This window comes from Sus scrofa, chromosome 14 (genome assembly GCF_000003025.6).
Source record: "Sus scrofa isolate TJ Tabasco breed Duroc chromosome 14, Sscrofa11.1, whole genome shotgun sequence".
Classification (NCBI taxonomy): Eukaryota; Metazoa; Chordata; class Mammalia; order Artiodactyla; family Suidae; genus Sus; species Sus scrofa.
The window spans coordinates 45,591,815-45,607,929 of NC_010456.5; the positions used below are offsets into that span (position 1 = coordinate 45,591,815).

At 35.7% G+C, this 16,115-nt stretch overlaps 1 protein-coding gene across 1 annotated transcript in view; it reads right to left on the minus strand.

The window, feature by feature from the left end:
* Positions 1-16,115, minus strand: part of TTC28 (tetratricopeptide repeat domain 28) — a 607,234-nt gene that overhangs the window by 274,022 nt on the left and 317,097 nt on the right. The window contains 2 exon segments of the mRNA XM_021074051.1: positions 10,385-10,515; positions 11,410-11,682. Coding sequence (XP_020929710.1) covers positions 10,385-10,515; positions 11,410-11,682 — 404 coding nt within the window.

A 16,115-nucleotide genomic window follows, 5' to 3' on the forward strand; every position in this document is an offset into this window, starting at 1 on the left:
TTGCCTTTTCTAGGGCCGCACCCGCAGCATACGGAGATTCCCCTGCTAGGGATCTAATCGGAGCTGTAGCCGCCGGCCTACGCCAGAGCCACAGCAACGCAGGATTCGAGACACATCTGTGACCTACACCACAGCTCACGGCAACACCGGATCGTTAACCCACTGAGCAAGGGCAGGGATCGAACCCGCAAGCTCATGGTTCCTAGTCGGATTCATTAACCACTGCGCCACAATGGGAACTCCTAAATGTGGATTTTTTTAGATTTTTTTTTCATTATAGCTGATTTACAATGTTCTATTTCTTGCTGCACAGCAAAGTGACCCAGTCATACATATGTATATGCATTCTTTTTTTCACATTATCCTCCACCATGTTCCATCACAAGTGACTAGATATAGTTCCCTGTGCTATGGCGCAGGATCTCATTGCTGACCCACTCCAACTGCAATGGTTTAGATTTTAGTTATTTACAGCAAAGAAAAGAAGAAATGAGCAAACTTAGTTGGTATTTACTACTGAGCTTCATAAGGCTTCCTCTCCAGGCCTGAGTGAAACAAAGACCACCATTCATAAGAGCAAGGAGAGGAAAGCACTCTTTACCTACTACATACCCTCAGTGTTTTCCTCCATGTGGTAAGCATTTATCAGCACTGGACTGGAACACTACAGGGGATTTGCCAGAAGATTTGAGCTCCATGAGGGCAAGGACAATGGCATATTTATCATTACATTAAAGGCATGAAAGGGGCTGGCACACAGTGAGAACCCAGTAAACATGTGTTGAATAAATGAATGAGTGAGATTATCAATATAAATAAGCTATTCTCCATTCTCTCCAGAAGCTGCCAGTTAAAAATGGGGAGAAGACAACCATTATAAACAAATAATCAATGAGCACTATAACTGAGATATCACTATGGGCTACGGTTTGCCAAGCAATTTGATTCGGGTTTTTTTTTTTTTTTCTGCCATTTCTTGGGCCGCTCCGCGGTATATGGAGGTTCCCAGGCTAGGGGTCTAATCGGAGCTGTAGCTGCCAGCCTATGCCAGAGCCACAGCAACTCCGGATCCGAGCCGCGTCTGCAACCTACACCACAGCTCACGGCAACACCGGATCATTAACCCACTGAGCAAGGGCAGGGACCGAACCCGCAACCTCATGGCTCCCAGTAGGATTCATTAACCACTGCGCCACGACGGGAACTCCTGCCAAGCAATTTGAAGAAAATATCTAAAGGTTAATATGAAGTGCTTACAGGTTTAGAATAGCCTTTGTGGTGAGCAATTTGGGAAAATTTTTTAATTTGAAATATGTATAATATCTGTTGACCCAGAGATCCCACTCATTACATACTACTCTTGTCCTAAATGTATATAAAGAGACTTGAAAAAGGTCTTTTTTTTTACTGCAACTGTGTTTGTAAAAGGAAAGAAAATCCTCTCTGAACATTCCATCAGCAGATGAATGGTACATCCAAAATACATATCACTACATGGAAGTTCAGAAGAATGTGTTTGATCTGTACATGCTAACATGAAAAGAGGTTTAAGACTATTAAGTGAAAAAACATTTGGAAAATAATATCCTATTTCCATTTATAAAAAACAAAACCATAATAGAAAATGGGCTACAACCATGCTGTCTAATACAAACATAATAATTTAAACTTTCTAGTAACCACAGAAAACTATAAAAGTGAAAATAACTTTAATAACATTTTTAATTTAATTCAGTGTATCCAAAATAGTATCACTATATTGTCAGAAAAATGCAAACTTAGAAATACTTTATATTCTTCTTTCATTCTAAGTCTTCAAAGTCCAGTGTGTATTTTAAATTTAGAGCACATCTCAATTAAAACTACACACACTTAAATGTTTAACAGCCACATGTAGCAACGGCTACCATAGTGGACAGCGTAGTCTAGAAGGATACACTTCAAACTGGTAACAGTGGTCATTTCTGGAAAGCACCACGTTTTAATTTTTTACATCAATAACTCATATATTACTTATGTAATTTTAAAGATTTAACAGTAAAAAACAAAGCAGTATGGGAATACAGATGGATAAGCAAATATACCTATTCCAAGGGTTACTGAATATCTAGGTAGAGGAAGGGGATGAGGGAAAAATAAAATTTAACAACATCATTTACAATAACACATCCCTATGTGTGCACACACACACACAGACGCACACAAAACCTAAGGATAAAACTAAAGAAAGTTATGCAATACTATACTATAGTTATGCAATACTATAAAACATTGTTGGAATAGATTTTATAAGACCTAATAAATGGAGAAATATACCATGTTCGTGGACTATAAAATTCATATATATTTATAGGTTCAATGCTATGCCAGTCAAAATTCCAGCAGAATGTTTGAGTGAAAGGAGGGGGGACTATGAGCTCATTCTAAAATACATGTATGTTTTATATATTTATATTCATATATTTGTATACATTATAACTGTAAAGAACCTGGAATAGCCAAAATAATTTTAAGAAAAACAAAGCTATAAGAATTACATGATAGGATTTCCAGAGTCATTAAAAAGCTATAGTAATTAAGCAATATGCTATTGTCCTAAAAATGGACAAAGAGATCAACAGCACATATCACTTTGTTTATGACAAAAGTAGTACACAGTAAAATCTTGTGAATATATGGTGTTAAGTCAAATGAATATTCACATGGGGAAGAAAACTGAACTTTGATACCTGCCCCAAACCAAACACAAAAGCAAATTCCAGGTGGCAGTAAACCTAAACACAAAGGTAAAACAATAAAGCCTCAAAGGAGACTATCTTCATGACTTTAGGATACACAAACATTTTCTTGGAGTTCCTGTTGTGGATCAGCGGTTAGTGAGCCCAACTGGCATCCATGAGAACGTGGGTTCTATCCCTGGCCTTGCTCAGTGGGTTGAGGATCCAGCATTGCCATGAGCTGTGATGTAGGTCACAGAGGCAGCTTAGATCCTGCGTTGCTGTGGCTCTGGTGTAGGCTGGTGGCTGCAGCTCCCATTGGACCCCTAGCCTTGGGGACCTCCATATGCCATGGGTGTGGCCCTAAAAAGACAAAAAGACCAAAAAAATAAAGATTAAAAAAAAAAAATTTTCTTAAACAGGACACAAAAGACACTGATTGTTTTAAAAAGGATTGGTAAAGTGGCTTTTACCAACATTTATATGATATTGGGTAGAAAAGATAGAAATTGAGAAAGAAAGCTTTCGCGAAGCAGAGAAAATTCAAAAAAACTTGAATAAGAAAAACATCGTCAAGAGTTAAAGATGGAGTCTTCTATGCAGAAGGACCACAATTAAGTAAAGATACAGAGGGTAGAGTATAAGGCACGTTTAACAAAGTATGACAAGTAGACTTGCATGAATAGATTATGAGGTATTTGACACATAGAGTAGTTGAAGAAAAGTAATGAGAATAGGTTATGAAGGGGTTTGGACTTTATCCTAAAGGCAACAGAAAGTTGTTAAAGGCTTTTAAGCAGGAAAATTACATGATCAGAACCAAAGTTTAGAAGGATAACCCAGAGAGCTCTGTAGGTGATGGATTGGATAAAGAAGAAACTAGAATTGGGGCAGAGTTAAAGTGGATTCCACAAATTAGAATATTTACATACTCCAGTGTGACAAGAGGTATGCAAAACTCTTAACAAAATAAACAGCATTTTTTTCTGAGAGTGTCCAGTTTACTTGAATATCTGGAGGAAAACAATTTTACCCTAAAATAAACACCAGTGTTATACAGGCATATGCAACATTCATATGAATCATTTAAACGATGATGACAATGTTAATGCCAATACCAATTCTTTTTTGAATCCTTATTATATTTCAGGCACTGTGCTAAGCAAGCTTTTTATGTGAACTAACTCACTTTAATTCTCATAATAATAAGCAAAGTAGGTACCTTTAAAATAATTTCTATCTAGTTACACACACAGTTTAATCAGATATTAGTGTTTCTACATACCTTTTTCTTTTAAATGTTTATGTTATATTAAGGCTTAACAATCCCTTATATTGCTGATAATAAAACTTGGTACAAGTACATAGCAAAACAGGTAAAAACCTAATAAATCTAAACACATGTATGACCAATCATTTTACAGATATAAGTGCTGATGTTTACCAAAAGATATATATGTTTGTAGTGGCTTTTTCATAACAGGCAAAAATTGGAAACAACTAACATGTCTATCACACTTAGAAGAGTTAGGTAATTTTCAAGGTCATACAGAAATAAATGGCCAAGACAAAGTTCAAGCCTAAGTTTGTCAAATATCTAAGTTCATACTCTGAAATTATCTTCTCATGGCAGTAGCTTCAGGCTATGCTCACAGATCTAGTTAACAGACACACCCTCTTCTTTGCTTGGAGGAGAGTGTCTGTTAAAACATACAGAAAGTTCTAGAGTTCCCCAGTGGCTCAGTGGGTTAAGGATCTGGCATTGTCACTGCTGTGACTCTGATCACTACTGTGGCACATGTTGATTCTGGCCCAGGAACTTCCATATGTGGCATGCATGGCCCAATATACATATAGAAAGTTCTGAGAGGAGCTACCACAACAGTCAAGACAAAAGATGATATGGCAGAAGGGATGAGCCAGAAAAGACATTTCTCCTATGGAAAGAAGAGAACCCAGTAATAAATCAAACATGAGAGTGAGGCACTAGGAGATGGTTTGAGCACTAGGACAAACGGTGAATGAAGAAGCAGGCACAGGTCGAGGACTAAGTCAGGCATAATGAATTGAAAATGGATGTCTAGGAAGCATTTGGATAAATAAATATGAAGCTCAGGAGAGAAATTAGACTGATAAAAAAACCTCAGAGTCATCAGCATATTTGCATAACAGATTCCCTGAATAAAGAACATCTCTAGTACAATATAATTTATGCACTCTTTTGACAATTAATATTAGCTCACAGGAAGGTCTCCGTGGCTGTTTGAAATTAATTTTGAAACTGTTAAAGCAGACAGAAGGTTGGTTAGATTGAAAAATCCTGTGGAGAAGGTATCACCTCCCCCATTAATTACCTAAGAGTAATCACATAAAAGAAATACATATTGCTTTTTAAGTAAGTGGATAAAGTGGTTTCAGGCTGCTATCTTGCTATGTGGGAAAATCTTAAAATGTACTGTAGCAAAGACATTAAGAGGTAGAAAGATGCAGCTTGGTTTTCTCACTCGAATAGTATTCACAGTGGTTAATTTTTGCTTCAAAAGGCAGCTTCTCGTATTTTATTTCAATATCAAAATAATGCAAAAGGAAAACCAAGATACAATCTGAGGTCACAGATACAATGTCAGAGAAGGCTAATCCTAAAAAAGTACATTCTCTGAACATACTATACTCAAAGAATATAACAGTTTTTGGGTGTGTTCTCAAAGTTCTGACTAGTGCCATAATTAAGAGGAAAAAAAAGGAGGGGTATAAGATAAGAAAAGAAACATACAAAATTATCATTATTTGCAGAAAGTTTGCATTATGAGAAAATCCAAGAGAATCAATAAAGAAATCATGAGCTATAATGAGAGAATTTTCACATGGCCAATTACAAAATGTGCAAAATAAACACCTTTTCTAAATGCCATTGATAACTAGCTTTTAGAAAAGACACAATGGCAAAAATATCCCACTTCCAACAAGATATATTAAATATCTAGGAAAAAAATTTCCCCATAAGTATGGATCAGTGAGGAGCATGAAAGAGTAAACGAAAGAACAGATCAGGCTCTTGAATAGAGGATCAACCATTGAAAAGACATCAATTTATCCTTAATCAATATGTAAATTTCACATACTTTCAGTAAAAAACACAGTGGAAGAGGCTCTAAAATTTGACAAAACGATTTTAAAATACATTTGGTGCAGGAGGGAGAGACAAGAATATCCTAAACATTAAAAATAATAATGGTATGGGACTTGTAGCAGATGTAAAATATATTATAGAGCAACAATAATTAAAACTATACATTAGAAAACTAAAAATAGAACTACCATAAGATCCAGCAATCCCACTCTTGGGCATATATCTGGAGAAAACCATATTCAAAAAAGATACATTCACTCCAATGTTCATTGTAGCACTATTTACAATAGTCAAGACTTGGAAGCAACCTAAATGTCCATTGACAGATGAATGGATAAAGAAGATGTGGTATATATATACAGTGGAATACTACTCAGTCATAAAAAGAACAAAATAACGCCATTTGCAACAATATGATGGAGCTAGAGATTATCATACTATATTAGACAAAGACCATTATATGATATCACTTATATGTGGAATCTAATTTTTAAAAATGATACAAATGAACTTACAAAACAGAAACAAGTTCACAGATTTTGGGGTTTTTTTTTTATTTTGTTTTTTTTTTGTTTTTAGGGCCACACCTGCGGCATATGGAAGTTCCCAGGCCAGTGGTCAAATAGGAGCTGCAGCTGCTGGAGTTCACAGATTTTGAAATTAGGTTTATGGTTATTGAAGGAGAAACAATGATGGGGAGGGTAAATTAGGAGTTTGGGATTAACATATACATACTATTATATATAAAATAAACAACCAGGACCTATTGCACAGCACAGGGAACTCTACTCAATATTCTGTAAATAACCTATATGAGAAAACAATCTGAAAAAGAATGGCTATATGTATATGTTGAAATAAATCACTTGCTATACACTTAACACAATATTGTAAATCAACTATACTCCAGTAACATTAAAAAAAATTATCAACTACCAAAATAAAAAAAAAATACTATACATTAAAATACAAATTGCCCAACAGCTCAGTAGAATGATACAGCTATGCTCAGAGTCAGATCAATATAAAATAACAAATATCACAATAGAAAAAAATAGGTTTAAGTATTGAATCTCTTTACAAAAGAAATTTTAAAAATAGTCAACCCTATAGTGATCAAAGAAATGTAAGTTAAAACAATAAGATACCATTTTTTAAAATATCAAATTGACTGTTAGTTTCAATAGTAACACCCAGTGTTAACTAGGGCAAGGAAATGAAAACTTTTATACACTGTTTGGAGAACTTAAAACAGAGACACAGCCTTTCGGAGAGCAATTTAGCAATGAATATCAGAAGTCTTAATATATTTTTTCCAGACAAGCCCACTTCTAATAGTTCAACCAAAGGAAAAGATTAGAGATATGTTCAAATATTTATCTACCTAGATATTTTTCCAGATTTCCTAATACCAAAACTTTTGAAACAAATTAAATATATAACGGTAAAGAAATAAACTGAATAAATTATGATAAACCAAAAGACATTCAATAAATATTTAATAAAATGAAGAAACATTTTAAAATAAGTGGAAAATATTAATGAAAAACCAAGTTAAAAAACAGTATTTTAATAGGATTTCAACATTCATATGAATACATATGAACAATTATAATTGCATATATGACCAAATTATACCCAGAATGCTAACAGGATAGTAGGCTTATAGTTGATATTTTTCATGTATTTCTTATGTAATTAGATAAAACTAATAAATATTACTTTAAAAAAACCCAAGAATCTGTGACTATATATAAGATATATATAGTAGAATTGTGAAAATATCTGGCCTTTGCTAAAGAAATGGATTATGTTATCACTCAGCAAAACATAACTGATATGCTGACCAGGTTTTAGAACCACATATGCCAATATCTATATCTTACCAGGGGCCAGATTGATTTCTATTTGTTTCACAAAGCTTCCTCAAGTTTCTATCAGTCTCTGTCTTCTCTGAAATTATAGAGTCTTAGCAGTGATTAAGAGAACACTGAGCATTTGTTGCTCATGCAGTGTTTTAATATTTATGTTTAAAGAGAACATAAGCCCCTTAAATGGAGTGACCACACAACCACTGCCTAGACCCTGGGCCCCCAGCACAGAGCCAGGTACACATTAGGTGCTTCATGAGCAGATGTCACACTTAACTGAATTAAATCCCATAAGACTAACCAACTCAAATTTTGAACCTAATTAAAGTACATATTACGGCAATATTTCCCTTTAGGCATTTTGTATATTCCTTTAAATTCTGAACTGATATTAACTCCAACATTAACAATCCATGGTTGGTTTCAGGGATGTGGGGATAAAGATTTTTCAGTTAACTGGAGGCAGGTAAGAAGAAGTACTCAAACACAACCTTAACAATTAAGAATAATGACAAGAAATAACATTAAAATACATAAGAAAATTAATGGTATCCTATAATTCCAGAAGCAAACACAACAGAAGAGACATACAATGAGAGAAAAGAGAAATTTTATGGGTCAGTCTAGAAATCAGACAAATATGCTTCAGCAACACAGAGCAGGAGTATAGGCTAGACAGCAGAACATTCCAGAATAAGGATTCTCCTTCAGTCAAGCTATAGATAACTGGCAATGAGAGTGGGCCAGAATGAAAGGGGAATAGCCAGAAGAAAGTTGCAAAAATTAATGAGGTTTTGATAATCAGAAACTCTGAGGAGAATATGAATGGTATCTTAAACTTAGAAAAGGAGAGGCCACAGATCCTTAACTATGCCAGCTGGACATCCTCTATCTTGCCTCAGAAGGGAAAAGTAGGTTTAAAAATCAGTCTCAGGGGTTCTCACTTAAGGAGGATATCCCAGTAGGCAAGTTTGTGAACTACTGTAGTTTTGGTTAAGCAGAGGCCAGTGGAAGGGGGTGAAAGAGGTCTGTAGTAGGTGGCAACTCTAAGATGGAGAGGTTGGGGGAGGAAACTGGTACCAGTATTATCTCAAGGTCCCTGCCATCCTTATAATTCAATGATTTCTCAATAATTTATTGTACGGCAAAGACATAAAATCTAGATAGCACAGGCTGTGGAAAATTACACTATTCAGAAAAGGGAAGGCAGAAAATTTTTACTTCTTTAAATACATATCCCAACCTCATGCCCCTAATTAAAAGTCCTTCTAGCCTATCTAGTAATTGGGCTAATATACACATTTCAAAGGTTAGGAAAATAGGGTATAAATTCAACTCTTGACATATTTATAATTATCTGTTCCTTCACTTAAATGGCCCTATCTAGATAGCTATGCTGTTCTAGTTCTTAAACCTGGCTCTTAGTGCTGTCAGTATATCTGCCTCTAGAAATCTGATCCCTCTTTTCATTCTGTTAACTTCAAGAAATCAGATCATCTATAATTATAGAAGAATTATTATAAGAATTACCTGTAAACTAAACCTGTTTATAAACTCTCTTGAGAATAAACTACCAAAAGTCCACGGTCCTTGGTAGTCTTCAAAAGCTTTTTTCTGATTCATGGATTAGAGACTGCAGAATTCCAGCCTTCCCAAGGGAATATTCCAGCATACCACTGAAGTAAAAGCTTTTTTGTTTCCCAATTCCTTCCTAGTGCCTTACTGTGTTCTAGAGACATGAAGATGCCAGGTCATTTAAAGAATATAATTAATCTCCAGAATGTCCTATAGTGAAATTCTGAAATGTTAATGTAACTAAAGATATTTCCCAACACAGATTAATTCATAAATTTATTATTGCCTATGCTATTAACCTTCTCTTTCTTATTTATAGCATTAGATTATTACTACCATTTAAGGAATTCCAGATACCATGCAAGGTACTTTACATATATTATTTATAATACTATCACAACTGTGTATGGAATAAACAGAATCATCATTTTCTGAATAAGAAATCAGAAGCAGAGAGAAGTAAAGTAATAACTTCCCCAAGATCCCAGAGCCAGGAAGAACTGGAACAGGGATTCAAATCTGGGCCTATCTCATGCCAAACCCTGTCCTCTTTCCACTCTGCAGGCAACATCATGTTGCATCAACTGGATAACAAGTCTCTGAGAACATTACATTTCATTTATTTAGAAGAGACTAGGATTATATTCTTTATCTTTACAATTCAGATCTCTTGATGAAATTTAATATGCTTCTACCACCTGAGTTAAAAATCCATCAAGAAAACAAGGTAAAGTGTTCACAGCAATAATACTCTATCTTAGATAAAGCATAATGTGTGCTTCTTTAATTTAATGACTATATCATGATGATACAGCTTTTGTTAATTTTACATATGTCTACTCCATAGCACATTTGAAGAGAATAGAACAATGTATCTGAGCAAGCTGTTAGAACCTGAGGTCAGGGACCATGTCTTATTTACCACTATATCCCCAAGGTCTACATGGCCAACACCTCATTTTTTATGAAAGTTAGAAGCAATGACTACAACTTCTGAAAGTAATATTTTAGGATACTTAAAACATTTTGAGCAGCAAAAAAAGACCCCATGTTTCAAAAAAACTGTTTTGGTCTGCAGGTAAACTTCCTACCTCTCGATCCTTGAGTTTCATGGCAAGCACCAACTGATGCCTGTGGTTAGTGAGAGCCTCCCGGTAATTTCCTTTGGAGAAGAATGCAGAGCCCAGATTCCCATGAGCTCGGCATTCTCCTGTCTGGTCACCTGAATTGGGTTTAAAAAAAAGATAAAATTTCTCTAAGTTACCGCATTTTTTGTAGTATAAAATGGCCATCTTAATTTAAGAGACACAGATTTACTAGACTTCGCTGGCCTTCTCTGAGAAAAGTATTTTCTTCTTCTAAAAGACTATATGGGAAGTTATGGTCCTAGAAGTTAAATCTCTGGACAACTGTATTGTTGTTATAATACAATTGCAGTCAGGGACATAAGTGTCCTGGAAATGAGAGGTCATTCCTTTGGTTCTGAACAACCATCAGCTTGTTGGTTCAGTCACTTGGCTCCAAACCTACCATAATATGTTGCTTCTTTATAAGTATGCTGATGGCAGACTCACCATATCTTTTCTCCTACTGCAATCCTGCAATCCCTTGAATAATCACTATAATGATTATCATAAACCACATTTTTTTTATAAGCAAGGAAACAGCAGCACGGAGAGGTTAGGAAATTTGGCAAAGGTCATACAGCTGGTAAGTGGCAGAGTCAGGATTCTAATTCAGCAGTCGGGCTTCATAGTCCACTCTCTTAAACATTACACTGCACTGTCTTTTCCAACAAAATGATGGTGCATTCTAATATAGACAAAAATTATAATTAAGGTGAAAGACTCACCCACAAATACTATCATTTGGGATATTAAATCTGTGAGCCTGTATCTCTGAGGTGGCAATGAACGTTAGTCCATATCTTTTGGCTTTTTGGGAGCCTTGGTACCTTGTTAAATGAAAAGCTCTAAAGGTCTGAATACTCTAAAACAGAAATGTCCTAGATACACAATCACTTTTCATTGCACATGTCATTCCCATTAATGTCAGGTTAATCAGCTTTCTTCATTTTCTTTCTATAGTGAAGTAAAGGAGAAAAGCATAACTCTACCTAAGGTCTTGGCTACATCCAAGTCCTGCTGCATGTATCCAGTGCTCTTCTCTGTGTTTCCAAGAGACCAATAAGCACTGCTCAGTGCAGAGAAAACGGAACCTCTCAGTTTGAGGCTGCAGGTGCCAATCTTCAGAGCAGCTTCTAAGACAACCACAGAGGCTCCGTGGTGGCCAGCTGTCAGGAGTTCCTGCCCAACCACAGACACGACCACAAAGGGACTCTTGTCCAGTTTCATTTTCTGAAGCTGCTGATAAGTGGGCTCGAGGGAGTCTGAAGGAAAACAAAAGAAAGTAAGAGAATGTAGGGTGATACACAAAATAATCTTTTCTAATATGCTCTAGGAACAAATGTTTATCATACCTTTTTACGGCCTATTTCAGATATAAACTCTCCCACCTTTTGATCTAGCACCACCCTCACTGTTCACGCATTCATTTGATTCATTAACACCAACCCTAGTCTAGAAATTTCCTTCTCTTCACTCCTGCACACATATGCCACACTTGTCCTCTCTTCTGGTCTTTCTCTGATCCTAACCCACCACTTTCCCAGAATGGTTCTCCCTTCTCTGACCTGTTGCCCTCTCAGAATACTACAGGCACATCACTCAAGTCTCACCTCTACTGTGTACAGGCAGATCTCAGAGATGCTGTGGATCTGGTTCCAGACCACTGCAATAAAGTGAATCTCACAATAAAGCAAATTACAGAATTTTTTTGGTTTCTGCACATATCAAAGTTATGATTAAACTGTACTATAGTCTATTAAGAGTTCAATAGTATTATGTCTAAAACACCTAATTAATTTAAGAATATTTCATTGCTAAAAAATGATAACCATCATTAGAGCCTTCAGAGTCATTATCTTTTTGCAATAACAACATAAAAAAAAATCAATGATCACAGATAATATGAAGAAATATAATAATAACAAAAAAGTTTGAAATATTGCAAGAATTACCAAAATGTGACACAGAAACATGAAGTGAGCAAATACTGTTGGGAAAATGACTTTAATAGACTTGTTCACTGCAGGATTGCCACATAGCTTCCATTTGCAAACAAACCAAACCAAACCAAACCAAACAAACAAAGCATAATATCTGCAAAGCACATTAAAGAGGTGAAACACAATAAACAAGGTATGCCTGTGCTGTCCCCAGGTTTCCTCAGCTAAAGATAAATTAATCTTTGTATCTAAATTTCTGCTTCATTTTTTATAGTTAGTATTTATTGCACTTTGTCCCTTGACCATCTTAGACCTGTTCCATGTGTATTGATTTTTTAAATATTTTCTAGCTAAATCTAAAGACTATCATAGGACTGTTTAATACTTCATTATAACTCCACAGCAATTGGCACAATGTGGGCACTAAATTTAAAAACTTGCCATTTCCACATAGGTGAAACTCCCTAAAACATCTGGGATTCAAAAAATGTTTATTAAACTTGAATTTGAATGACTAATTAATTAACTCTGTCTACCTTTTCCCCTAGAAGATATAAAAGTAGCTCTTACAAAAAATTAACCGTCACACTCACTGGCAACCCAGTGTCCACTACTGTTTTTGAGACCAGTATGACCACATAAAAAAAGTATTATCAATTTTTATCATGGTGACAAATGAAACCATAAAGAAACATCAGAGATTACTAAGGTAAGATGGAAGACAAGTTAATGTTTATCTCATTTTATTTTCATGTGGTGTTTGGAAAAGATATAGATTAAGGGTCAGGAAGCTTCAAGGAGATTCTTTTCATTTGAGGCTAGGTTTGAAAGTGGATGACCTCTAAGCTCCTTCTCCCTCTTCACCTTTTTTTTTTTTTTTTTTAAGACAATTGCAGAGCTAAAGACTATAACCCTATAATAAAGTAGCACTTATAACACATTTGTTGTTAGTTTTCCTGAAAAATTATTTCACATTAGTTATTCCACTGTGCATACGTTAAAAAAAAACAAAAACAACAACTATAAAAAGTGTGGTCTCTTTAAACTGTGAATCTCTCAGCTAACAGTATTGCATTAAAACGTAATTTTTACAATTTATGACTTTAAGCCTCAACTCACCACTAAGGAGCTCTCATCTGAATTAATATCACCAGGGAAACCTTGAAACCTACTGATGCCTAAAGCATTTTTTTCCCTTCAATCAGATCCCTAAATAGAGAACAAAGAACATTTTTACACCTGTCAAGATGTAAGCAGTACATAGTACGAGTAAACATCTGTTAACAATAGGATTAAATACAGGCACAAGAACCCAGGAATTGCTAGAACAGGAAAAGAACAATGCCATATTGAAATAATCATGAACAGAATATTGGTGGTACCTGCTGATGGATTTGGCAGCCAGTGATGAACAGATTAGCATCCCACTGGCCAATTAGCAGAAACAAAACAAATTAGAATCTTAGAGCTGAAAAGACCTTGAAAACATCCTTATTTTAGAAATGAAGAATCTGAAAATTCAATTCACATCCTTATTTTAGAAATGAAGAATCTGAAAATTCAATTCACGTAAGGTCAGATGGCTTGGGACAGAACCAAGATGAGAACCCATCGCAAGGCTTTTAAGTCCAGCCTCTCTGATACCATACTAGGCAAAATTCTTAGTTTTTCACACAAGGAATCATTTCTGGCTGATTTTAAGTGGAAAGGAAGTATGGCTATTGGGAAAGGTGGAAAACCAGGCCTCCATACCCACAGTCAAAATCACATCACAAAAGCTTCCTGCTGAAGGCAATATAACAATTGCAACTAAACACAGGACACCACAGTTTGCCATGCTGCCACCACCACTACTAAATGCCACCCTAGGGAAATGGATGTCACTATTGTCCCCTGCCACACCAGAACAAATTCTGTATATCCTTTCTTCTTCGGGCCTTTAGCTCCCAATTCAAAGGTGGGGTCCTAGTTGCAAAGAAGGATGGGAAAGTTAGGATCTGATGTTTTCACCTTCAATAGTGGAAAGCAAGGAGGCAGAAGTATAAGAGAGAGAATTCCCAAAACACAGGAAGAGCGTTCAGACACTGACAGTGCAAAACAACTGATGGCCAGCAAATATTCTCATTTCAGTTGGTGGTTATTTTAGCCATAGCAACCATGGCTAAGTTCAAAAAAAGAGCCATCTGATACAGCCTCTAAAACTACATAATGGTAGAAAGAAGAGAGAACACTGCCACAGTTACAGGACCAAGGGAAATACCTGGAAGACTCTCCACCTCCCAAAAAAAATCTTCACTAGTACAAATTTTTACTAAATAAAAATGAAATGGAAGGGGCAAACGGTAAAAGATCAAATTTCCACTTGCAGTATATATATTAAAAGACAAATTATAATGCAAGCTCCTAAGAGGTTGGAAAGGGAGTAATTACCAAGGGTAATCAAAAGTTTCATTAGGAGTTCCCGTCGTGGCGCAGTGGTTAACGAATCTGACTAGGAACCATGAGGTTGCGGGTTCGATCCCTGCTCTTGCTCAGTGGGTTAACGATCCGGCGTTGCCATGAGCTGTGGTGTAGGTTGCAGACGCAGCTCGGATCCCGCGTTGCTGTGGCTCTGGCATAGGCCGGTGGCTGCAGCTCCGATTCAACCCCTAGCCTGGGAACCTCCATATGCCTAGCCTGGGAACCTCCATATGCCGCGGGAGCGGCCCAAGAAATAGCAACAATAACAACAACAACAACAACAAAAAAGACAAAAGACAAAAAAAAAAAAAAAAAGTTTCATTAAAGGAGAAGTTGATTTCTTGAGGAAATTGTAGGACTTTGACAAGTCTAGCACTTTTTTCTGCAAGTGGAGGGTATTTTAGGCAGAAGGTTTGTCCCAACCAAAGGTATCAGGAGAAGATAGGTACACGGAATGAAAAGGAATGATGAACAGGCCAGCTTGAATGGACCAGAGAATATTTATAGGGAAAGAAGCTAATGTGGAATAATGGAGAAAATATTGAGCTAAGGATAAAGAGACCTAGATTTCAAAGCCACATAACATCAGTTTCCTCACTTTGTCAAATGTATCAATTATGATGGTTACGTAAATCTATACATGTTATACATATGTATATGTCAACATTAAATAAATACATATGTGTAAATATATATAAATGTATATGTGTGTGCATCTAGGCATGTGTAAAGATATATACACCAAAAGTCCATTTTAATTTATGCAAATTTTAAAAAGTTTAATGTCAAAGTTCTCTGCTTCGGGCTATAATTATGTCTCATTGGCGTACACTCTATAATCAGAAGGTCTGGTTGATTAGCAGTTGTCTACTCATTTGATAAATAAAAGTGGTAGGGTAAGTTTTTATTCAATGTATTAAAAATACGTATAGGCTGGATTAGATAATCTCCAAGATTCTTCCCAACTCTATTATTCTATGATTCTAATTCCTATTCTAAACTTAGGCTGTTAGCAAAAAGACTAATTTTGTGCTCTTTCTCAGGTGAGGTGGAACAGAGTTTTGGCAGACTGTAGATATAAAGTTGTTTTTTATTCATAGGAATTATGCATAATATATAAAATACCCAATGTCAAAACAATGTCATAAGAATGTAAAGGTCCTTTGCAATAATCATCCAACACCAGTTATGTGTTTTCAAAATGTGAAGGCTTTAAGAATTTAAGATAAACAAAGTCACATTTTCTGACACTTGAAAAGCTTATAGGAAGGTAGAAGAGGCTAAAAATAAACAAA